Below are 25,744 nucleotides of genomic sequence, written 5' to 3'. Positions count from 1 at the left end.
GTTTACAGAGAGGCCAGCTCCTCTGCTGGGTGCTATGCATGCCCTGTAGCACTTAAGCCTAGCGACGTTTTATTTATTTATTTATTTTTGGTATTTTTCTGAAGCTGGAAACGGGGAGAGACAGTCAGACAGACTCCCGCATGCGCCCGACCGGGATCCACCCTGCATGCCCACCAGGGGCGACGCTCTGCCCACCAGGGGGCGATGCTCTGCCACGACCAGAGCCACTCTAGCTCCTGGGGCAGAGGCCAAGGAGCCATCCCCAGCGCCCAGGCCATCTTTGCTCCAATGGAGCCTTGGCTGCGGGAGGGGAAGAGAGAGACAGAGAGGAAGGAGGAGGGGGGGTGGAGAAGCAAATGGGCGCTTCTCCTGTGTGCCCTGGCCGGTAATCGAACCCTGGTCCCCCGCACGCCAGGCCGACGCTCTACCGCTGAGCCAACCGGCCAGGGCCTCTAGCGACGTTTTGAGATAACTAGATGCTGCTTTGAAGGCCTTGCTCAGGATGCTCTGTCTGCAGGCAGAGCCGTGCTGTGGCTAGCTCCTCTGTGCCTGAGCGCACACTCCTCATACCTGAGCTTTCCCGGACCACGCAGGGGCCCACTTCTGCCCTCAGCCGTCTGCGGTGAGGCCCATAACATTCCAGAGCCTGGCTTGAATTCCTCAATATGGAATAAAAAGCATTATCCTTATTTATATTTGCCGTTTGTCCTCTACAAGGATTTTGTAAGTCAGTGGAGGCTCGTACAGTCAACTGTTTTGAACTTAGCATTCATTCATTTATTCATTCTTTCATTAAACAGGCTTTTATTGAATGTCCAAGTACAAATTGTAACAGTAGTCATCAACCTCACTGTGGACAGACCGGGTATTTGTGTTTCGTTACAGATCCTGACACTAAGATGTGGAACTTCAGCATGACAGACTACAGTGCCCTGAGTAAGTAGGTGTGTCGTCACCGCTCACGCAGGAGATACTGGGATTGGAAAGTTTCTCAAGTAGCAGGTGGGGTCTGGCTTATGGTTCAGATGGCTTTCTGGGCACCGTCCAGCGCTCTTTTCCTTCTTTCTATGGCTGACCTGGTGAGGTAGCTCCTTGTGTGACAGTCACTGGTAATATTAACAAAAGCTAGTATTAAACGGAGCCTGCTATGTTCCAGGCTGTTCTAAGCCTCTTACATATGCTAACTGTTTGATGCCTTATAACAACCGTTTTAGAGATGGGAAAACTGAAGCTCAGAGAGGGTATGTAACTAACATAGGGTCACACAGCCAATAAACTGTGCAACAGAGATTCAAACCCAGACAATCTGACTTCAGGGTGCTTGTTGCCACTGGGTTCTTGGCTCCAGCCGTGGCAGGCAGCTAGGCCAGCCCCTGCTCCCAGGAAGGGTTACAGCTCAGCAAACAGCTCAAGTGCCCGGACCACTCCTTGTGCAGCTAGTTAAGCTGAGAGTGCCGGGAGGGGCATTGCCAGGCAGACTCCGGCCAAGGCCAGGTCTGGGGAGGCTGGTCAGGTTACTGTGGGGGCCCCTGCGTGCATGCATCGCCTCTGAGATTTTGCTGACTGCCCCTATTCCAAGGTTTTGCTCCTTATAGCCTTTTTTCTTTGCATCAGAATAAACAAAATTTTATGTATGTAATGTAATTTTTATCTTGCATTTTTCACTTAGTGTTCCAGCATAGCACTTTTATTTTCTTGGTGAATGTTAACAGTTATTTGAGTGATGAAAATATGGGTGCCCATTATTGGACCCCTTTGACATCCAAAACAATAATTTTTAAAAGAATTTGGCCCTTGCCAGTTAGGTCAGTTGGTTAGAGCATCATCCCAAAACAATAAGTTTGTGGGGTTGACCCCTGGTCAGGGCCCGCACGGGAAGCAGCCAGTGAATGCATGACTGTTTAATAAACATGGAGATGTCCAAGGCCTCGATTAAAGCACACTTGTGAAGCTTCCCAGTCCGACAGTACCTTTTCTTGCCTGCCAGCCACATGTAATTCCCTGTGACCTTGTCCCCGCCCTCCTCCTCGGCCTGCCGGAGCGTCCAAGGGCCGAATGGAAGTCATCCATCTCGCTACGTTTGTTGTTCTCTTCCTTGGCAGTGAAAGCAGCCCAGCGCCTCCGCTCGGTCACCCTGCAGCCTCTGGAGAAGGCCAGCGGCCCGGCCCAGACCGGCCTGCCTTCGGCCCCGTCTCTTGCGTTTGTGAAAGGGCAGTGCGTGCTCATCTCCCGGGCCCGCTTCGAGGTGGACATCGGCTACTCGCAAGAGCTGGTGGCATTGTTCAAACAGATGGATTCCAGAAATTACGGCAAGTAATGACCTCTGCCTGAATCCCAGGATGCATAGTAAATCCAGATAGTAGATCCCGTGATCTCAGAGTAGGGGGTGATTCCTTCCGTATGAACACTCAAAAACAGCTTCCTGGGTAGAGCCTTCCTGATCTGCTCCTATTGTAGAAAGGCGATGCCGAAATTGTTCCAGAAAGTGAACACATAATGGGCCTGTTTTGTCCTCAAAGGTGCCCCCAAAGAGAAGACCCCAAAATTTTCCCTAGTCATCTGGTCAGTGTTTTTGGAGGGAGCAGATACATTTTGCTTCAGCCATTTAAACCTAGCTGTTTATGTTTTGTTGATAGAAGAGCTTGAAGAAACGATGGTTTCCATGAAAACCCCTGCCTTTCCGTGGACTAAGACAGTAGTTTGTTAGTGTGAGCCTGTGTCAGAAGCACATGAAGGGGTTGGTGGGACAGGAGTGCTGACGCCTGCTTCCCTTCCGGAGACACTGAGGCCGGCGCTCTGCAGGGGACCTGGTGCTGGTGTTTGAAAGAAATCCCCAGGGCCGGCTGATACTTAGCCAGGATTGACAGCCACTGGCCAAAGCCAAGCAATTCTTTATATTTTGTGACGCTCTTCACAAGCTGCCCCGTCAGGATAAGGGGCAGAAGTCATTTTTAGAATTCTACACTCCTTGGTTTTATTCTTAATTTGGGCCTTTTGTACAAAGTGATGTGGCTTTTATGGAGTAATATTTCCATTCTTGAAATGTGTTAGCCTTTCCCTAGGCAAGTAGAAAGCAAGCTCTTAAAACCTCTTACCCTGGAGACGTCACGGCCAGGCAGTGTCACGAGAGAAGTCGCTGCAGGGTCACTTGCTCAGTGAGCTTTCATCAGGACCCGGCGCTCCTTCCGGGTGTGTGTGTGTGTGTGTGTGTGTGTGTGTGTGTGTGTGTGCTGGCTGCTCCAGTTCCAGCCCTTGGATGGGTAGGGTTTTAACTGGCGAGAGCAGAGCAGGCTGGTGAGCAGAGTTCAGATGAGATGAGAGTTCAGCCCGAGTCGTGGGATGAGCTGCTCACACAAGGGCCAGGGTTCTTGGGCTCTTCTGCCTGCTTAAGATACTTGACTTCAGCTTGCAGTGACCTTTACCAGGCAAGTACAGATGGCCTGTGTCTTCTGAAAAGTGTGACCTCTGAAATCGCACTTCTCACCAAATCTGCTGTTTTGGGAATGTGAAGAGCTAAACTGTTGCCACGCAGTCCTGCGCACACTCAGACGTGCAGCCAGCACAGCTGGATTTTTGCCACAGCTCCTGTGCACATACTTCCCTTGCTGCTCAGCGATGGCCAGGACCTAGCTGTCGTCAGGAAGGGTCTCCCGCACTGCCCCACGGTAGGAGTAGTCGCCAGCTCTTGGGCTTGGGCAGAGTACACCTAGACTGCCCGTCTCTTTCCGATTCTGACTCCCTGCGTCCATGATGCTTTCTCCCTGACTTGGTCACACGCTGGGAAGTGGCAGAACTGGGGTTCGACCCCTCTGACCATGTGCAGCTTGTTTCCCATGCATAGGATAGAGCTAAAAATAACGCCCAGCTTAGAGTATAGTGAGGAGCAGAGGAGATGGTGCATGTGAATCTCTCGGCTTTGTGCCTGGCTCAAGATAAGCACCGAATGCATATAAGCTATAGTTATCCCCTGTCTTGGAAATTCAGGGCCTTTCTGACGTGCTGGGCCATCCCCAGTCATGTATCCCCAGGGCAGTTCATCAGCCCCGGTCCAACCCAGTGTCATCACCGTGACTGCTTGTCTTTCCTCCCTGAGCTCTCTGAAAGGCTCGCAGGCGGATACTCTCAATTTCTGGGACCCTGGCACAGGACCCCCCATCATTCTCACCTTGGTGGAGGTTTGTGCCCCCAGGGAACAAGTGTGTGTGAGGACGCAGCGGAAGGGTGCAGTGTCACGTTGGCCGATTTGTTTTTCTCGTTGCAGATGTCAAGACCAGGAAGTGGAACTTTCTCTTGGAAGAGCACAATAAACTAAGTGAGATGCCCACCTTGCTTGTTTTATATCGTGCTGTTGTTAAGCTTTAATTATATGCCTTAGCTTGAATGTATTTTAAGAGGTTCTCCTCCTCCCATTGTGGTGACTTCACTTGCTGTGTACAGGACAAGTGAAGGTGATGTTTCTAGGCAGCCCCGTCCCCATCTGCTGAGATGGTGGTTTTATAGCAGCCCACGCGAGCAGGGGCCTCTTCCTCTGTCAGGCAAAGGCTGCACTTGTCCGATTCCTGAGGCCGTGTAGCCTCCTGCCCATCATAGGAGCGTGGGGACCGGAGGTGAGCTAAGGTTGCTTAGCTTAGATGGGAGCTACTTTAAACTCCTGAGAACAGGCTGTCAGATTACTTCTAGAACCAGATGATCAGTGAAGGCTGGAGAGTCTCAGTGGTACCAGGCTTCAGAATGGGCTGAGTTCTACCAGGGGCAGAAGCCTGGGCCAGGCGCCTAAGCATTTGATGAGCGCTTTGGAAACGGAGGAAGGGGAGGGATATGTGTTCAGATATAACCACGAGAAGGAGAAGCCAGTGTGAACTTCCTGCTTTTCTTCCCTGCCCTGCTCGGGGGGGGGCAGTAAATTCTAATATGCCTAAGAAAGGGGACATGGACTTAGGTCAGCCTGTCCTGAATGTCAGTCTGTCATCCATCTTCCCAGCTGTCACAGTTCTGCCGTGGCTAAGCAGCTGACATGCCTCTTTCTCCTGCTCGACCCCCTCATGACTTGCCGGGCCCCCCTGCCAGCGTGTTTCACCAGTCAGGCCAGGAGAGTCATGGTCCTGCCAGGGGAGCTCTGAGACATGGGTCACCTTGTTCACCAGGCTGAGGCTTTAAGGAAGGGCGAATGCTGTGTTTGGTTTTCCTGTCTCCTCCTTATGTGGACATCAGATAGATAATTCAGTATTCTGGATCCTGTTTATCCTTCTCATAAAAAATAAAACTTGTGTTTTCATAAAGAAATAAAATAATCCAGCTGCACTACTACCAGAAATTAAACATAAGGGAAGCGCTTTTGACTCCTTGAAGCAAGGCTTACTGCAGGCTCGAGGTTAAGTTTGACTCTGACGAGATGCTCAGTGTCAGGAAGTGCTGGCTGAAGCAGAGAGGGTCTGAGACTGCATGGCTGCTGCTATTTGGAACTTGTGATTCCGAGTGAACTCTTTGGCCAAAGCTGAATTTTTGATGGGCAATGGGAACAAGTATTTCCCTTTCGCCTCTTTGTTGTTTAGCCCCAGAAAGACATGTAAATATGTTAGCTATAAATTGTTGACTTTCACGGAAGAACCAAGAGCACGATATGTACAGCACTGGCAGATGAATGTTGAAAACCATGACTGTGGCTCCCGTAGCATTATATAAATATAGTGGGTCCCGAGCTTTAGTGGACTGTGTGCTCTTTGGAATATCTGATGGAAGCAACAATTCTTCATCCAGAAAAAGGCATATAATGGCAACATAAAATTTGCGTTTGTTAATAATCCCATGGATCTGATATTAAGAACTTAGATTCAGAGTTCAGATTGCTTTTTTACATGCTGTCTTGTCATTACAATGTCTGTGGGAGCGAAGACGGAGTCTCCTCATTTCCTCGATTGGAAAAAGCTTAGACCCAGAGAAAGAAAACCATTATTTTCCTTATTGGGAGCATTGCGGGTCGTATATACTCAGACTCAGACTAAAATTGCGATCTTGGGTTTGTAGCATGACCATTTGGACACGTGGAAGCCAGACCGTGAACTAAGGCCACGGAGACAGGGCACTGCAGGGCACTGAGGTCCCGGGTGGGCTCCAGCTCCACCATCGGCAGACAGTGGGCCGGGAAATCTGCACCTCTCCTCATCCCCGGGGCTGGTTCCTCGCCGGTGAAATTAGATTACTGACCCTGAGATAGTGCACATGTGCTTGTGAAACTAATTAAAAATGACAGAGAGACCTTCTGAGTATATGAATGCTTGTCGATAGCGTGGTGATGGTTTTTTCCTCCAGATTAGGCGAATCTAAGAGCTCTCCTCTCTCTTTTCTAAGTGAGATGGGAAATAAGGCCTTTTGTTTTCCCCTGACTGTCACAGTCCAGAAGGATTCTGCATCCCCCTCAATGATCTTGTCTTGTCAGCTGCTATTTGAAAACATTTATATCTCTCTGCTGGGTGGCACAGTAGTGGTCTGCCAAAGCGGTTTCACAGGAACGACTCCGATGAGTCATGAAGCCAGACAGCACATTCCTGTCATCTCCCAGCACTGGCAGAGGACAACAGCCACCGTTGTTGACAGGGAACGGAGGCTTTCTCAGAAACACACCCAGCTGGCTGCACCGGCAGCATCGGGGTTCGGAGACGGGAGATGGTAGGAGGCCGCGTGGAGGCTGGTGTATTCCTCTGGAGCGGCGGGGAGTGCGTTGTGCTTACAGAGCCCTGCATTCCACACCAGCCGGATTATAAGCTGTGCCTTAGTTTTCGTCAGGTATCTGAGTTCTGAAGATCACTAGGATTAAAATGAAAATGACTTCTGAAAGCACACAGGGTGCCCAGTCTCCTGACATGTGCAGAAATCAGCATGCTCAGATTTAATTTGGAGGCATAAAGCGCATTTCTGCATCGATATGGACAGTCTCTTATACTAACGCTGTCAGCCTCACCTAATTTCTTATCCCGGTGATCTGCGCTTGCCAGCTGTTTCCAGAAATAACTGGTACATATACTTAGTGAAGGACAGAAATGGATTTAGATGTATTGAAAATACAGAACAATTTAAGGTAGCAGCAGGTGGCTCAGTTCTCCAAATTCACATCAGTATCTGCGATGGTAGCCAATCGGTGGTTGTGGCAAAAGACTTTTGTAATACCTGTGGAGATAGTAAGAAAAAATATGACCATATGGAATAGAGAACTAACAACTTTAGAATTTCAAAAAATATTGAGTGGAAATGAAATAGACCCAGTTTCTCTTTATGGAATCCTGAGAACAGTTAGCCCCTTGGCAGGTTACTATGACTCTCCCAAGGGGCCCATGAAAAAGCAAAAAATAAAGAGTTAACTGAGGATCCATAAACAATTGTCACTCTTCTTCTTCTTTTTTATTAAATAAGAGTCAGGGAGGCAGAGAGACTCCCTGATTGATCGGGATCCACCCAGCAAGTCCCCTATCTATAGGGCAAAGCTTTGCCCATCTGGGGCCGCTGCTCTATTGCTCAGCAACTGAGCTATTTCAGTGCCCCAGGTGAGGCCATGGAGCCATCCTCAGTGCCTGGGGTCAACTTGCTGGAACCATTGAGCCATGGCTGTGGGAGAGGAGAGGAGGGTAAGGAATAGGAGGGTGAGAAGCAGATGGTCGCTTCTCCTGTGTGCCCTGACTAGGAATCAAATCTGGGGCTTCTACCTGTCGTGCTGCTGCTCTGCCACTGAGCCAGCTGGCCAGGGCAGTTGTCACTCTTCTGATTTGGTTTTTCAAAGGACAGTGCTAAAGGGGAAGAACACATAGAAAGCTACAACCCTGTAGACAGCAGGTTATGATAAGCAGTGTAATGGTCATTGTACCATCAGCGATCTCTAGGTCTGTCATCTTCTCTAACTCTGTAATTTTCTAACTTGTGTTCCCCTGCCCCCCCCCACTGTATTTTTATTTGTATTTCTGTCTTGTTTTGTTTTGTTTGGTGACAGAGACAGTGAGAAAGCTAGAGAGAGGGACAGATAGGGATAGACAGATAGGAAGGGAGAGATGAGAAGCATCAATTCTTCATTGTGGCACCGTAGTTGTTAAGTGACTGCTTTCTTATATGTGCCTTGACCAGGGGCTATAGCCTAGTGACCCCTTGCTCAAGCCAGGGACCCCTAGGCTTAAACCAGTGACCATGGGGTCATGTTTATGATCCATGCTCGAGCCAGCGACCCTGAGCTCAAGCTGGTGAGCCCACACTCTAGCCAGATGAGGCTGCACTCAAGCCAGGGACCTTGGGTTTTCGAACCTGGGTCCTCTGTGTCCCAGTCCGATGCTCTATCCACTGCGCCACTGCCTGGTCAGGCTGTATCTCTGGTTTATTTTTCGGTTTCTATTGAAGAAGGGTTTTTTTTTCCCCCTCTTTATTTTAAAATCATGTGAGGTCCAAATTCTTTCGAAGTGCAGGATCAGTGAAATTAATTGGCTTTCATTTCCAGGCAGATCTCAGATAATTTATTTTTCCTAATTGGCTACTGACGAGAAGAAGAGATTTCCCCATCCATTAAATAGAAGTTGGAACCTCACACTTGGAAGGAAAGTAAAGACCCCTAAAGCTACGCTTTGATGGAAAGAGTCAGAGTCATGGTCACTTTTAGTAATGACTGAGATGTTAAACATTCTTTGTAAAGAACTATATAGTAAATATTTTAGACTTTGTCCCAAAGACTCCACAAGTGTAGCACGAAAGCAGCCATAACAGCCCATAAACAAATCGGCACAACTGTGTTCCAGGAAAACTTGGTAAAAACGGGCCGATTTGGCCCACAGGCCTTCGCTTGCCAGCACCTGCCTTATAGACTGAGTAGGGGCTAGCAGGTGACCTCCAGACTAATGGGTTTTCTAGCTGCCTCACCACTGAGCTCACTGGTGCAAACTCACCTCTGGAGGGGAGAGTGTCCTCTTGGGGGGAGGGTCAGAGTGCGCAGGGCCACATGCATTGCTATCATCGGGTGGCCACTGCGTGGACTCTGCCCTTGCTCTTGCTTGTCATGATCACTGCCATCCTACCAGGCTTGCTCGGAAACACCTCACAGCCTCCCTGTGCATTGCAGAGGCTCTGGGCAGGGCTCCCTCGCCTGTCCACAGCAGTGACTTGATGCTCTCTGAGTCCTCAAACATTGAAACCAAAACAAAACATAAAGAGAATGGAAACAGGACACGATTTTTTCATCCTAAGTCATGGTTTTTCTGGGCCGATTTCATTTTATTTTAAGAATATGAGTTCTTATTTTTTTGAATGGGAATACTAAGATAGTCTTTAAATTACTTTAGTTAAGAAAAGATCAGTTACAAAAATGCTTTATAGTTCTTTCCAATGTTTGTATAAGTATATACCAGTGGTTTTCAACTCCTTTACACTTGGGGGCCAGTGAAAATAGATTATTTCAGGGACCACTAAGGCAGAAATCACCTTGAGCATAAGTGAATTCAACTAAGATCATTGGGTCTATAATCTTCATATCTCATCAGGATGGTTAACTCTTTCACGGACCGGCACGGAATTTATGGGGACCAGTCCACAGACGGTGGTTGCAAATCACTGCTATAGACAATCAGTTGTGCAGTGCCGGCTGCCCTCTTATTTCCAGAAATGAAGGACTAGAGAGGGGAACTTGTTCTCTAGCATGCATCTGTCAGCCCCAACTTTCTCTCCAGTTACTTTTTTGAGAAGATGGCGTGCCGCAGAGTGTCAGCATGGAACATTGTGTCTCAAAGCTCCTTCTCTTTCCCTGGATCTCTTGGACATGACACGCCAATGCCTGTGCCTCTGTTCTGTCCAGTTGAAAGGGTGCGCTGCCTTCCGCAAGTTCAGCTGACTCCTCTGCCCAAGACCCTGACCCTGGCTTTCGCGTCTCAGCTGCAGAAGACGTCTCTTCGGCCCACGGCAGAGGTCCCCGAGGCAGATCTCTCCGGAGTGGACCCCAAGCTCGTGTCTAATCTGCTGCCCTTCCAGAGAGCTGGAGTCAAGTAGGTCCTTGATATTCCTCTGTGCGCGTGTGCTCTCTCTCTCTCTCTCTCTCTCTCTCCCCCCCTCTCCCTCTCCCTCTCTCCCTCCCCCTCCTCATTCTGTCACTCAGCACCATTCATAGAGGGCTCAGATGCTCCTTTATGAATGCTCATCTTTCACAGACGTCTGGAAGCATATAGACATTAAGCAGCCAGGTGTGCTGCTACCACAGCCTGATTATAATCACTGAGGCCAGATTCCAGGAGTTATCAGGGCTCTGCATTGCAGCTGTGCAGAGACCCAACGCGAGCTAGGTGGAGAGATTTCTCAGTGCGTGTGACAGAGAACCAGGGTCGCGAGAGCTCTCGTCAGGACTCTGTTCCTCTCTCAGCCTGCGCTCCTCTCAGTTTGCTTTATTCTCAGCTGGATGCTCCTCAAGTGTGGCATCTGGGGTTGCCAGGGGCTCCTGGCTGGCATCCGTCAGCTCAGCAACCCAGCGGAAGTGCCTGTGTCCTGGGGCTCGGATGCTGAAATGCAAGGAAGCCGGTGCTGACAGGGAGCGTCAGTCACTGTGGCCAGGGAGCTGGGAGTCCCCGAGAGGCTGGAGAGAGCCCCCCTGGCCTGGGAGAGCAGGACCCGCCCCACATGAATTACTTGGACTGAACAGTGGGAGGTGATAGTTTTCCAGAGGAAAGCCCTGGGCACTTATTTTACAAAGAAAAAAGATAAGACCCTGACTTGTCCTTTTCCCCAGAGTTTCTTAGGAGAAGCAAACTGACTGGTTTGAACTTGCCTTGCAGGGGAAATATGGAAGGTTGGGGGGGGGGGGTCTTAGCTAGGCCTGCCCGGGCACTGTGGTTGGGGACCCCGTGCGAAGGAAGGGACTGGATCGTCGCTGACTGGCAAGTGCAGGCAGCCCGCCCCATGCAGCTGCCCAGATGTTCCAGTGAAAGCTGGGCTGCTGTCTCAGACAGGGTTTTGCTGTGGTGTGGTTTCGGCACAGCCACACCTCACTGCATGCCCACCCCCTCGTCTTCCTGTCCTTCAGCTTCTGTCCCTCTGAGGTAGCACACTTTGCCATGTCAGTCCCTCATCTGTCGTGAGGTCCTTTGGGCCTTGTTTTACCCCGACTCAGGGTGGTTTTATCTTTTGTGCTTTTCCTCGTTAATGTTGACCACTCTGCCTGCAGCATGAAGTTCATGGCTCCAGCCCAGGTTCTTGGGCCCCTGTGGTGCGTGGCGACTGCCTCACCTCTGGGGGGCGCTGTGTGCCAGGCTCCCACTGTGCACCAGAGCAGAGCCAGCCGCAGCTCCCACCTTTTCTCTAGGCCCTGAAAGTGCTCGTGGTACTCAGACGCTCTTCAGCACTTTCTTTTTTTTTAATATGAAACTCACTTAAACTCAGCTTTTAACTTTCATCCTCTGAAGAGGAGCGATTTGGTGTTGAGGGAAGAGGGCTATGAAGTTCATGTATTTTTGTTTTGTTTTTGTATGTAAGAATTCTGTTGAAAACTCCCTTAAACTTATGGAGCAAGATCTCTTAGATACGTACCGGCTTTCTCTAATGACACAGTGGTCTCAAGAGACAAGGGAGTCGAGGCTCAGAAAGATAGCACCTGCCTAAAGTCACTCAGCTCACATGGGGAGGCGTAGGTCCCCGGTTCCGATGAGGAGTGCAGCGTTCTCTCTATTGTGCCAGACGGCCCCATCGAGGACGGTCAGCATGTGACTGTTCCTCTGCTCACCCAGCATTTCTTTGCTTGGTTCACAGTTTTGGCCACTTCGACTCCTTAGCTGGGCTACCCCAAGGCAGGGAGAAAGGAAAGACTGTGAGATTCAGGGTCGACTCTGCTTGGAGAACGACCAGGTGGACAAAACCTGGGGACGTTATATATGTTGCGCTGAGGAGGGTTTGCTGAGCTGGTGTTCCCTGTCTGCCCTGGCCACCAGTTCTGTAAACCAGAAAGTGGAGTAAAAAATAAACCTTTTCACGCTTGCCCTCCCTCCGTCTGTGTTGTGGGTTGATCCCAGAAGCGGTCCAGGTGATTTAACTGATGTAGATGTGCCAGGAGGAGGTGGGGCCCGTGCAGAGAGGGGACGTGGCACCCCCCCGGGCTCCCTGCCTCTCCACTGGAGGAATGTGGTGGCCACAGCCTGGGGGTGCCCAAAGGGATCCCCCCTCACCCGGTGGGCTGTTGTGTCTGCTGGGAGGACAAGGAAGGGCCCTGTCGTGATGCCCGTGGTCTCCATGCGCTGCTGAGCCCAGGGGTGCGGGCCTCCTGCCTCCCACAGACCTGCTGCTCCCTCTTCCGCCCTCATCAAACACTGGTTTTGAAGGGTACAAACACTATTTCCAGGCAATTCAGAAAGGCCACCTGAAGCCTAGAATTCTTGTGGGCCATACCAGTTGCTAATTAGAAGAGGTTACATTCTGTCTTTAGGGGTGTGAAAGACCGAAAAAGGAGCTAGTCATTGGGCTTATTATCAGATTTCTGAGCAAATGATGAGTCTTTCAGGAATCGGATGAATGAAGAATGGAGTCAGAGCAGGAGAGCAGACGTCTGGGTCAGGGTCCTTTCAGCTCCTCACCGAGTCATCGGTGACTCGAGCTAGTCATTCAGACTGTTTGTGTCTTCATTATTTTCCTCTTTTTTGTTGAATAATAGCTACTAGGGGACATTCCCCTGGCCGTTATGATGTTATCAAGCACTGTTTTAAGTGCTTTACTTATTAACTTTATTAATCCTTGAAACAGTCTCTGGGGTAGGTCCTGTTATGCCTATGCTTGGCTGAGGCACGAGGAGGTTAGATAACTGGCACTGAGTGGTAGAATGGAGACTCCACCCCAGGCCGGTGCGGCTCCAAGGAACTGGACTACACCCTTATTTACCAAGTATTAGCAGAGTTGTTGCTCTGGGGGTTGGGGGCCCTGGAGGCTGCTGGTCCCTGAGCACCTCCCTGGCTGGCCCCAGCGCTCTGCAGCTGTTCTGTCTCAGCTGGCTCCTTCCCTTTGTTTCTAGCACACAATGTCTCTCTGGTCTTGGTCCCTAAGTCCCTAACTTCTCTCCTCCCTCCCAGGCAGGTCTGTCATGTGAGGTGAGCTGGTGGCCCTCCCCGCCCTGCCCTTCGTTAGAGACTGTCCCTGTTCTTTCACAGCCTGCCAGGGCACGCGTGCAGGGCTGAGGCGCTGTGATTGCTGACTTCCTCCCCGCTCCTGTGATCTGCTTATCTTATGGAACTTCTCCCTTCCTTTTGACCACCATTTCACATTTTCTCGATTTTGACTGTTTTCTAAATTATTATTATTCTGTCCCCTGACTGTCTCCCGCTTTGGGGAGCAGGTCTCCTCTCCTGGGCAGGGCCCGTGCGGGCTGGCGCGGCAGCCCACACCGAGCATGCGTGTCGCTGCCTGGCCGCGTGCTGGCGGGTAAGCCCGTGCCCCTGGGAAATGTGTCTTGTCGCTGTCCTTGTCTGCTTTCAGTTTCGCCATCGCAAAGGGAGGCCGCCTGCTCCTTGCCGATGACATGGGCCTGGGGAAGACGCTCCAGGCCATCTGCGTGGCGGCCTTCTACCGGAAGGAGTGGCCGCTCCTGGTGGTGGTGCCGTCGTCTGTGCGTTTCACCTGGGAGCAGGTCAGTTCTCTTGGGCTGCGATTTGAACAAAGCAGGTCTTGCTCAGGGTTAGAGGAACCAAATCACAGCTTGGGGATGGGGCCTGGGACCTTCTACGATCCCCGTCAGCAGAAGAGGAATGGAGGTGAGACGGCCTGAGCCTGGGTGGGCGGGTATCCAGGTGGAACCCCCTGTGCCCGCAGGGAGGGAGGCCCGGGCGACCCCGAGCCCCGAGGCCTCGTGCTGTGGGCAGACACTGCCTGAGGACCTCCCGCACCGTTAGCAGCTGTTATAGCACCTTTCATCTCACACACTTAATTTTCACAATGTTTTACATACTAGTTCCCATAATCCCACTGTCGCCATCTGCGGCAGACAGAATAGATGTTAACCCGTTTACTCCGAGGGAAGGTGAGCTCCCCTCCCCCTGCTGTGGGACAGGCCAGTCTCGAGGCTGCGTCGCCTGGCCGCCTGGCTCGGGGCCGCATCGCCTGGCCGCCTGGCTCGGGGCCGCATCGCCTGACCTCCTGGCTCGGGGCCGCATTGCGTGGCCGCCTGGCTCGAGGCTGCGTCGCCTGGCCACCTGGCTCGGGGCCGCATCGCCGGGCCGCCTGGCTGGGGTGTCGCACTCGTGGAAGGCGCTGAGGGCAGGTGTTCACTGTCTACCAGTACCTTTACGGCTGACGAGTCTGAGGTGAAGTCGGCTTTATTATCAGCCAGCCTGGAGCTGTGTCTCCCATAAACCCAGGGATCAGATGGTTCTGTGAAGTGGATAAAACCAGGTCAGGAAACTTAATGAAGAAGGAAGCCTGCTTCATCGTCTGGAGCCTTTCTTAGCGTTGTGCTCCAGGTGGCGGCCATCAGCTCCGCCACCATGGCTGCTCCCTGAGCCCCGAGCGGCTGGTGGGGAAGAGCAGCTCTGCCTGCAGCCGCCCCGCCCAGCCGGGCGGGCCCTTCCAACTGGAGAGAAGACAACTTGAGCGTTGTCCATTGAAACAGCACTGCTTTCTTCTCCTGTCCTTGTGACCACAGTCCTGCCAGGACCTCTAGAAACGAATAATTCAACACATGTTTATGTGTGTGTGTTAGATTCCCACAGAACCTTCAGGAATTCTAGGAGAGGGTCAGTGGGTCCGAGGGGACTGGAGAAAGAGCTGGCATTGCCAGTATCAGAGTAGTGCCAGCCCAGGCACACCGGGAGAGCACCAGACGCTGACATGGAGGCCCCTGGTGGCCTTCTGTGACCCTAGGCACTGGCTGTCCTGGAGGGAGCAGATGCTTTATAGAAAACATCTGCATTAGCACCTTCAGCGTACCAAGCCCTGCTAAAAATTCCTGTATAAAAGCCCTCTCAGAAGAGGTGTATTCTTTCTCTGCAGAAACTTGCCATCTCGTTAGAGGTCACAGAAGTGAAATCCACAGAGGAACTGCTAGGACTGCACTTGCTGGTGGAGGAAGTGTTCTGTTAGTGGAAGTGAGGGGAGAGGGTGGGCCAGGAGGAAGGTGGAGACGGCGCTGCTTGTGGGGACACGGTGATGGCAAATGTGGGAGGACGTGGAGGGACAGGCCGAGCTGGTCTTTAGGGAGCGCTGACATTGGCCCGCACTGAGAGCGCAGGTGACGGGCTGGCTGGGGTCACAGGTCGTAGCTGCCGGGTCAGGTTGTCGTTTCGGGCTTGTTCTTTCCTCTCATCTCCAGGCCTTCCTTCGGTGGCTGCCGTCCCTGAACCCAGCGCACATCAGCGTTGTGGAGACCAGCAAGGACTGCCTGACTACCGGCCTGGTCAACATTGTCAGTTTTGACCTTCTGAGCAAGATGGAAAAACAGATAAAAACGCCTTTTAAAGTTGTGATCATTGTAAGTGGCTTGGCAAAGTCTTTAAGTATTTATCTCGGTGCACACTGTCTCCTCAGGAGTCCCCCAGACTCCGTGTCTGTGCTCACGATGCCCCCAGCGCTCTGTAAGAGGACAGAAATCCTGGTCTGCATCATGTGGTGACTGGGATTTCCTTCCCTCAATTAGTGGTTCTCGGCCCTGGCTACATACCGGAATATCCAGAGGAGCTTTTCATCTTTATATAACTTTAGAGAGAGGCAGGGAAAGAGAGACAGAGAGGCAGAAACATCGAGCGTTCCGGTGTGTACCCTGACTCAGGATTACCTCTGCACTTTGTGACGGTGCTCTAACCCAGTGTTAGTCAACCTGGTCCCTACTGCCCACTAGTGGGCGTTCCAGCTTTCATGGTGGGCGGTAGTGGAGCAACCAAAGTATAAATGAAAAGATAGATTTAACTATAATAAGTTGTTTTATAAAGATTTATTCTGCCAAACTTAGCAAAAATCCGACATAAAGTACTTGGTAAGTAATTATTATTATATGCTTTAACTTGCTATAACTCTGCTATATAAATTTTATAAGGTAAAGTTACTTCCCTACTTTATAAATCACCATTACTGTGGAACCGGTGGGTGGTTAGAAAATTTTACTACTAACAGAGATACAAAAGTGGGCGGTAGGCAGAAAAAGGTTGACTACCCCTGCACTAACCAACCCAGCTATCCGGCCAGGTCTCTGGGAGAACTTTGTGAAAAATGTGATTTACTCGGTCTGCGCTGGGGGTTGCTAGCCCGTCTCCCCGATGTGAGGTCGTGTGTGGAGGCCTGCATGTGGGCTCTGACCCCCGGGGCTCCAGGCACTGCAGCGTGTGCCTGCGCCTGGTGTCTTACCAGAATGGCTCAGGCGTGCTGTTCACACAGTTAGTGTTTTCTTCCAGCCAATGGAAGGACACTCTCCTGTCTCAGAAAAAGCCCTTTTTAATCTAATAATTTTTATAAAAGAGGGCTTTACTCAAGTCCTGCTCCCAGATGTGATGGCACATCGCTCAGTCTCTAGAGAGACTTGGTCCCAGCCACCTGTCGGTACCCACTATGTGATGTGGCTCACAGGTAGGAATCAGGAAAGGCGTACCGTTTCTGCTGTGCCTGCCACATTCGTCCCCTTCTCACCCCCAGTTCAGGGGCCACTAACAAGCATTTGGGGGTGAAGCCTGTGGTGCATGATATCCAAGGGAAGTTTACCCGCCTTATCCTTGTGTCAAAGCAGCGAAACCCAGTGCTGCCAGATGGCCTGAAAGGTTCTTCTTTATTCAAATGTGTGAATTGTAAAAGCCAGTGGTGTTTTCCTTCTCTTAGAAATAGAATTCTCTTGCCCTGGCCGGATATCTCAGTTGGTTGGAACGTTGTTCTGAAGTGCAGAAGTTGCTGGTTCGATCCCTGGTCAGGGCACATATAGGAACAGATCTGTGTTCCTATCTCTCTCTCTCTCTTCTTCTCTCACTAAGACCAATAAACAAATTAAAAATAAAATAAATATGATTCTTCAGTGACTGTGGCTTCTTGAACCTTGATGCCCAGAATTGAAGTACATATCTTATCCTAAAGGAGAGAGAGGAAAGACTTGTTCGGAGGCTGAGGGAAGCAGTGCCTCGGAGTGGCCCAGGTCAACAAGATGGCAGTACAGACTGGTGCCCTGGGTTTCCCGGCATGGGGGCATGCGCTCATCCATGTGTTCACCTAACTCAGAGCTGAGTACCAGCTCTGCGCCCCGCACAGCACTGTGCACTACGAGGGGCGGAGGAGTTGGCCGCCATCCTCCATGGAACCACAGTCCAGCAAGACAGACACATGCACAGATGAGGACACTTTTCAGAGCTCTCCTAGGCTTGTGAACCCAGTGTTGTGGCAGCTCAGAGAAGGGGTCTGCTATGAAGATTCGGATGTGAGACTCATACTCTGGTCATAGCTTAAGCAAACTTAAAGGTTTCTGGTGTTTTTTTTTAAACTAAAACGGTAACGAATCTTTGGGGGAGTCCTTTCTAGTTTGGCACCAATTCAAGTGTGACTCTGAAAAAGTGTTAGCCTGCATGTGAAAAGGAAACCGTAAAGGAAGTACCCAGGACAAGGGTGGTGGTTCTGTAACGTGTAGAAGAACGCCGTCATTTCTCGATGTGTCCCTGTGTCAGGTACTTTATATATCATCGCAGATCTTCCGGTGGCCTCTAGGCAGATACCATCCCCATTCCACAGCTGAGGAAAATTGACAGTGAGAGCGTTACTTAATTTGCCTATGGGCACGAAGCTAGCAAAACGAAGAGTCAGGGATGAGAGCTGGATTGCATCTGGCTTTAGAAGTCATGCATTTCTGTTCTTCCTCAACACTTAATCCACCATGTGATTTTTAGCAAAGCACTTACCACCATCACTGGTTTGTTCTCCAGGTAATTAAGATCCCTGCCCTCTTCCCATTTCAGAGAAATGCAGGAAGGAATAAAGGGATGGTTCTGAGATGTCACACTTATTAGCAGTCCCTCTTTTGTATGTGAAGGTACAGCCTATTTCTGGTGGTCAGTTATAATAGTGATATGTTGTTACCCATTAGTTAAAAGGGTCCATTCCCTTTCATAGCATCTGGACTTTGTGCTGTTTTCTCTATAAACCCCTTTTTCTTTGCTATCATGCGGGGTCATTATCAAAAAGGAGTACGAATGTTAGACCCCAGGTTTCTGGGAGTAGACAGTGACTTTTGAGGATCTGTCTCACATTCTCCTACATTATGCTTTTGAGGTACCTTTTTTTGGTTCATTTTAGCTGAAGTAGAACCAAGAGGGGGGAGGGGTGTCTATAGGTCATCTTTAGCAATAAAGCCAGGATCTTCCTGGTGTCCCTGTCCTCAGACAACTGATACCTTTGCGTGCTTATTAAGTGGCAGAACTGTTCTAAGGGTGACAACTCACTACATTAGGTACTGGATTTTATACCTATTTTACAGATGGAGAAACTGACACTGTAGAGAGGTCACGTAGTTGCTCAGAGTCACATAAATGTGTACCAAAATAGATATTTCCCCCCAAATACTAAAAATGTATTACTCATTGAGCATTAGAAAATATGACATTTTCTATTTTTTTTTGCACAGAATGCAGAGCTATAAATAACCAAATTCTGTGATCTGAGCTTGGCAGTCAGTTTCTTGAGGACAGAAATCCTGTCTTCTTCCCTGCTCCTAGTTCCCACACTGCTCGTACTGGTCTGATCATTGTCAGCGTGGCGGACGTCCTTCCTGCGCTGCGAGCCTGAGGTCGAGGGCAGGGCCCGGTGCAGGGCACTCTGCGTGAGTGCCGGGCAGGTGGCAGGTGTTCTCACAAAGCAGAAACCACCTTGCAGCAGTTTGTTCAGCAGCCGGCGAGGTGGGCGGGTCAGGCGGGGGTCGCTCACCCCACTCTACATGGAAGACTGTTCCCGAGAGAGGAAGCGACTTGCCCAGGACCAAGCGGAGACACAGCAGAGCCGGCTCCTTACCCAGGCCCACCGCTGTCTCTGAAGGAGAAAGTGCTGAGGGAGGATCCTCAACATGCCGCCACGCCAGGGTCGAGCTTACCGTGGGCTCTGTTTCTGTCTTCATAGCATGTGACCTCGTTCACCCGTGTGACTGTTTCTTTTCAGGATGAATCTCACTTCCTCAAAAACATTAAGACTGCCCGCTGTCGCGCAGCTATGCCCATCCTCAAGGTGAGTCCCGTGGAGGGGGGACCGGGAGCCGGGCCCGCTCGGCTGTGAGATCCCGCTGTGGCTGCTCCGGCTGGCGAGGGGTCCAGGGACTGTGGGCCACAGCTCTGACTTATGTCAACTTCGGGCATGTCTGCTCAGGACTATGGTGCTTGGTTCCGTTTTCTTCCTCTCCTCCTGCGAAGGAACTCGTGGAGGCAGTCGGCTCTGCCTCTCAAGGCGAAGACCTGGTCACAGGCCAGGTCAGGACCGCATGCAGATCCTCCGCGCCCCTCCTGGACACGGCAGAGGGAGCGCGGCGCCCCCAGCAGCGCGTTCCGAATAGCTCAGCAGAAACGGCCTACCTCGCTGCGAGGCGGAGCTCTCGTGGTGCTTTGGAAGGGAGGGATGAATTAACAGACTTAGAAGCAGGCCAGTGGGCATCAGCAAGAAGCCTGGCAAAGCTGAGACATGCCTTGTAAGCGGATGCCTCTGCTTGGGCCGCCCTAAGCTGTTAATAGGAGGGTTAGCCGGCCGCATCCCTTTCTGGGGTGGTCTGAACTTGCGCCTGAGCGCTGCGGCTGCTTGAGTCCCGGCTGCGGAGCAGTGTAGCGTCAAATCTTTACGTGGACGTACTCGGTTCTGACGGGCAGTGTAAGCGCCGTCTCTGCGCGCACTCCGGTGCCCATGTTTTGTGGAGGGAAGTCCCTCCCCCCACACATTTCCTTCCGTTTGTAGTGAGCTTTTACCTAATATTGGGGACAAATAGAACAATTGGAGAAGCAGCTTCTTCTCTCATAACAAGGCAGAGATCTCAGAGGTGAGGCAGGGGAAGTCTGGTTTGTGTAGACGGAGCAAACGAAAGTGCGTCTCTGCTCTGTTGCCGCAGCCATTGTGTTCCACCAACGTTTCAGAACTGCAGCATCTATTGCTTAAAAGAAACCTTAAGTTATACCTAAACTAGGGAAAACCAATATGGTAAGTGTTGGAGCTTATTAGCATTTGAAAATTGACTTAATTTCTCTGCCTCCCCACAAAACATAACACAAGTGTCTATTCATTTCAGGTTTGGTTTTGTTCTGTGAATAACAAGTGTGATAATAACAAGTAATATGCTACACCTTCCAAAGCAAGAGTATGTCACATGCTCCAGACTTAAAAATAAAGTCCTTTACTTAAAAACCTTGTTCCTCTGCTCACATCACCCATGAAGATGAGAGCCATTTACGGACATACTTAAATGAAATGTTTTTGCCAGAGTGCTGACCCTGTTTTTCAGGAGGTTTTAACATATTCCCTTTTGAAAAATGTTAATAGACCTTGGTACTGTGGTTTCAATATTACAGCCATAGCTGAAATTAAATCTGTACCACTGATTGTTTAGACAAAAGAAACTGCACAATAGGTAGATTGTATCATTAGAGGTGTAATAGAAAAGCTGCTAGCAACCACCTTGTTAACGCAGTCATCGCCTGGTCGGGCATGCACGACCACATACTGGGCTCGGAAATGTGCGCTGCAGAGCCCGACCTTTTAAAACAGAGTTCACATCTTTAATATCTTCGGTGTCTTTCAAAGTGACATATTTAAGACAAATCTTTTAACTATTAACTGGTATATAGTACTCTGCATTTGAGTAAAACTTAGATGAATTAAAATAGGAGCCATGAACACAGTCTGCTGTTGATGATGGTTTTAGAGCCGCTCTCTTCCATAACATTGACTTCACGTGGTGCTGGACTGTTGTCAGGATTAAGTGGATTTCTGGCCCTGGCCGGTTGGTTCAGTGTGGAGCATCGGCCTGGCATATGGAAGTCCCAGGTTCAACTTCTGGTCAGGGCACACAGGAAAAGTGACCATCTGCTTCTCCACCCCTCCCCCTTCTCTCTCTCTCTCCCTACTCCTCCTGCAGCCATGGCTTGAATGGTCAAGTTGACAGTTGGCCCTGGACACTGAGGATGGCTCCATGGCCTCGCCTCAGGTGCTAAAGTAGCTTGTTTGCTGAGCAATGCAGCAATGGCCCTAAATGGACAGAGCATCGCCTGGTAGAGGGCTTGCCAGATGGATCCTGGTCAGGGCCCATGTGGGAGTCTGTCTCTCTGCCTCCCTGCCTCATTCAATAATAAAAAAAGGATTGAGCTGCAGCATTTTATGTTATTCTTTTAACCAAACCTTTCATCTCTCTGGTGGATTTTCATCAGATTGGACTTTCTCAGCCTCAGCACTATGACTTTGGGGGCTGGATAGTTCTGTGTTGTGCAGGGCTGTCCTGTGCATTGTAGGATGTTTAGCAGCCTCCCTGCCCTCTGCCACTAAGTGCCAGTTGTGTCCTCACATTGTGACAACTAGAATTGTCTCCAGATTTTGCCAGACGTCTCCTGGGTGGCCAGTCACTTCTTCCCATCTCTGTTAGGAACCTCTGATCTGGATACTCTAAGAACATGAATCAGAATATTTTTGGAATGAGAAGAGAGTTGGGAAAAGCAAAATATGTCTCTGGAAAGCCATAAAGAAAGGGGTGAAGGGACTCAGTTGTACGGTGAATGATAACAACTTTGGGGATTATCACTTTGTAATGTGTTCCGATGTCAACATAAAGTTGTACACCTAAAACTAATTTTAAAAAAAGAAAAAGCTATATGAGGACCCAGTATAATACCACTTGATTGTTACTCTAACTCATGCATCTCTTAGAACTATCTTCTGGTCATATATTTCAAGATTTTTAATATTTCAAGACTTTTCAAATGTACGTGAGAGGTAATCAGTTTATATCATACAGTCTATGAGGTAGCAGGCCAGAGCATGTCCAGAAAATGTGGTGTCATAAATGACAGCCATGTGCAGAGGACATGTTACTTAGATTGTAATTGGTGTCATAGATTGTAACTGATGTCCTTGTCCCTGTAGGAAGTGTGACAACTCCTTTACTCCATAGGACTATTTCCTGGACTACTATGCAAAAGTTCTGTTCTTATATATAATATATAAATGTGGTAGGCGGCCCTGGCTGGGTAGCTTAGTTGGTTAGAGCAGTGGTCCCCAACCCCCTGGGTTGCGGACTGGTACCGGTCTGTGGGCCATTTGGTACCGGTCCGCAGAGAAAGAATAAATAACTTATATTATTTCCGTTTTATTTATATTTAAGTCTGAACGATGTTTTATTTTAAAAAATGACCAGATTCCCTCTGTTACATCCGTCTAAGACTCACTCTTGACACTTGTCTCTGTCATGTGATACATTTATCCGTCCCACCCTAAAGGCCGGTCCATGAAAATATTTTCTGACATTAAACTGGTCTGTGGCCCAAAAAGGGTTGGGGACTACTGGGTTAGAGCATTGTCCCAATATGCCAAGGTTGTGGGTTCGATCCCAGTTAGGGCACATACAAGAACCAACCAATGAATGCATGAATAAATGGAACAACAAATCAATGTTTCTCTCTCTCTCTCTCTCTCCCCCCCTTCCTGTCTCTCTCAAAATCAATAAAGTTAAAAAAATAAATGTGGTGAGCAAGACAGAAAGCTATAAAGAATGTGGTTTTTTTGTTTGTTTTTTGTATTTTTCTGAAGTTGGGAACGGGGAGGCAGTCTGACAAACTCCTGCATGCGCCTGACCGGGATCTACCCGGCATGCCCACCAAGGGGCGATGCTCTGCCCATCTGGGGCATTGCTCTGTTGCAACCAGAGGCATTCTAGCGCCTGAGGCAGAGGCCACAGAGCCATCCTCAGCGCCCGGGCTAACTTTGCTCCAGTGGAGCCTTGGCTGCGGGAGGGGAAGAGAGAAACAGAGAGGAAGGAGAGGGGGAGGGGTGGAGAAGCAGATGGGCGCTTCTCCTGTGTGCCCTGGCCAGGAATCGAACCCGGGATTCCTGCATGCCAGGCCGACGCTCTACCACTGAGCCATCCGGCCAGGGCTATAAAGAATATTTTTACAATCATCTTTAATCCCTCCAACAGTGGAAAACACTATTAACAGTTTGGTTATTTTTCTAATATGTCAGTGATGTTCCAAAAATATTGTGATTCATTTCCTTAGAGTATCTAGATCATCATTTTTATTGGTTCTTGAGCATTCTGTTACATGGACACATTTTATAATTTAATCCTTAGTGTTGGATATTGTTTTGCTATATATGATAAACATCACCTGTATGTTTGTAGCTTCCTTACTTTTTCCTTTTAAGACAAATGCCTCTGCTCAGAATTCCTGAGTCATAGTCTTACCTTAGGCACAGCCTCCGAAGTCCAGTCTGGTCAGGCATAGCTGTCTCCGCTCCCACTCAGCTCAAATCCCAGGGTCTCTGTCCACTAACTCCAGCCCTGAAGGGTAGCAGAATCTTCTCTTTTGAGCAGAGAGGGTTTGTTTGGGGTTTCTTTAGCTGTGTTTTACTTACAGTGCTTTCTATTGTTACAACAGTGTTAAGTGTTATAACATAATAGTGCTCGATTATTTCTTTTTTTTTTTTTTTTTTTCATTTTTCCGAAGCTGGAAACGGGGAGGCAGTCAGACAGACTCCCACATGTGCCCGACTGGGATCCACGTGGCACGCCCACCAGGAGGTGATGCTCTGCCTCTCTGGGGCGTCGCTCTGTTGCATTCAGAGCCATTCTAGTACCTGAGGCAGAGGCCACAGAGCCATCCTCAGTGCCCGGGCCATCTTTGCTCCAATGGAGCCTTGGCTGCGGGAGGGAAAGAGAGAGACAGAGAGGAAGGAGAGGGGGAAGGGTGGAGAAGCAGATGGGCGCTTCTCCTGTGTGCCCTGGCCAGGAATTGAACCTGGGACTCCCGCACGCCAGGCCGATGTTCTACCACTGAGCCAACCGGCCAGGGCTGATTATTTCTTTAGAGGGAAAAAGGCCCCCCAGAATCGACCATTCTTCTCTTTTTTTGTGGGAGTAGAATCCTTTTTACTATTTTATCTATTGATTGGCTAGATAAGATGAGACTAGTGGTTTAAAATGGATGAGCTTTTTCTTTTTTCATTAAAATAATTTAGATAGATGACATAAACAAATAGTACAAGAGGATATAGAGTGAAAAATAACGCTTTCTGCCACCCTGGGTCCCCAGTTCCTTGCTCTTTCTCCCCAAAAGCAGCTATAGTTACCATATTCTCAGGTTTACCTCTAAAAATGAACTTATATCCATGTGAGTACATGTGTGTTTCCTTTCTTCCTTCTTTTTTCTTTTTTTTTGATAGAGAAGGGAGAGAGATGAGAAGCATCAAGTCTTCATTGCAGCACTTTAGTTCTTTAGTTGTTAATTGATTGCTTCTCATATGTGCCTTGATGGTAGGGTGCTTCCAGCCAAGCTAGAGACCCCTTGCTCAGGCCAGTGACCCAGCGACGTTGGGCATCAAGCCAGAGACTTTTGGGCTCAAGCCAGTGACCCTGGGATGTAAATGATCCCATGCTCAAGCCAGTGACCCTGCACTTAAGCTGATGAACCTGTGCCCAGCCAGATGAGCCTGCACTCAAGCCTGTGACCTTGGGGTTTGGAACCTGGGTCCTCTGCATTCCAGGTCAGTGCTCTTAACTCCTGCGCCACCACCGGTCAGGGCCTTTCTCCCTTCTTGGAGTGTTCTACACCACAGTTTTACATCTGCTTTTTCCCCTTTATTAGTGTGTCTTGAGAATCATTCCACCTCATTCCAGATGACTTGACTTCATTTTTACAAATAGAATTTTCTTGTATAGTTCTGTCATAATTCGTATTATCCATTCCCTTTGATGGATTTGTATCCATGCTTTGGCTATTACATGCAGTACAGCAGTGACCATCTTTTCACATGACATACAAGTAGAGAGGGGAAAACCCAGTTTCTCTAGAACAGTGGCCCCCAACCCCTGGGCCACGGACCGGTACCGATCCGTGGGCCATTTGGTACTGGTCCGCAGAGAAAGAATAAATAACTTACATTATTTCCGTTTTATTTATATTTAAGTCTGAATGATGTTTTATTTTTAAAAAATGACCAGATTCCCTCTGTTACATCCGTTTAAGTCTCACTCTTGACACTTGTCTCATAAGTTCGACAATTATATATATTTAAAAATACCACAGATGCCTGACCAGGCGGTGGCGCAGTGGATAGAGCGTCAGACTGGGATGCGGAGGACCCAGGTTCGAGACCCCGAGGTCGCCAGCTTGAGCGCGGGCTCATCTGGTTTGAGCAAAAAGCTCACCAGCTTGGACCCAAGGTCGCTGGCTCCAGCAAGGGGTTACTCGGTCTGCTGAAGGCCCGCGGTCAAGGCACTTATGAGGAAGCAATCAATGAACAACTAAGGTGTCGCAACAAAAAACTGATGATTGATGGTTCTCATCTCTCTCTGTTCCTGTCTGTCTGTCCCTGTCTATCCCTCTATCTGACTCTCTTTCTGTCCCTGTAAAACAAAAAAACAAAAACAAACAAACAAAAAAACCCCACAGTTTTTACACCAGTCGCATAATTTTATTTTGTGCATTTATCTGTCCCATCCTAAAGGCCAGTCCGTGAAAATATTTTCTGACATTAAACCAGTCCGTGGCCCAAAAAAGGTTGGGGACCACTGATCTAGAAGACATGGCTCTCTGCTTCTGGGTGACCAGGCTACAGGGGAGTC

The 25,744-nt window shown here is 49.5% G+C and overlaps 1 protein-coding gene across 7 annotated transcripts in view; it reads left to right on the top strand.

The window, feature by feature from the left end:
• The window catches only part of SMARCAL1 (SWI/SNF related, matrix associated, actin dependent regulator of chromatin, subfamily a like 1), a 59,983-nt gene that overhangs the window by 2,858 nt on the left and 31,381 nt on the right, over positions 1-25,744 (top strand). For all 7 annotated transcript variants that reach the window (XM_066280949.1, XM_066280950.1, XM_066280948.1 and 4 more), the window contains 7 exons: positions 886-936; positions 2,103-2,309; positions 4,262-4,312; positions 9,818-10,004; positions 13,465-13,615; positions 15,293-15,451; positions 19,096-19,161. In XM_066280949.1, the coding sequence (XP_066137046.1) occupies positions 886-936; positions 2,103-2,309; positions 4,262-4,312; positions 9,818-10,004; positions 13,465-13,615; positions 15,293-15,451; positions 19,096-19,161 (872 nt within the window). The remainder of the gene's footprint in view (positions 1-885; positions 937-2,102; positions 2,310-4,261; positions 4,313-9,817; positions 10,005-13,464; positions 13,616-15,292; positions 15,452-19,095; positions 19,162-25,744) is intronic.

Source organism: Saccopteryx bilineata, chromosome 5 (genome assembly GCF_036850765.1).
Source record: "Saccopteryx bilineata isolate mSacBil1 chromosome 5, mSacBil1_pri_phased_curated, whole genome shotgun sequence".
Lineage (NCBI taxonomy): Eukaryota > Metazoa > Chordata > Mammalia > Chiroptera > Emballonuridae > Saccopteryx > Saccopteryx bilineata.
The sequence above is the reverse complement of the archived record's forward strand: the minus strand, read 5'-3'. Positions and strand labels throughout refer to the sequence as shown.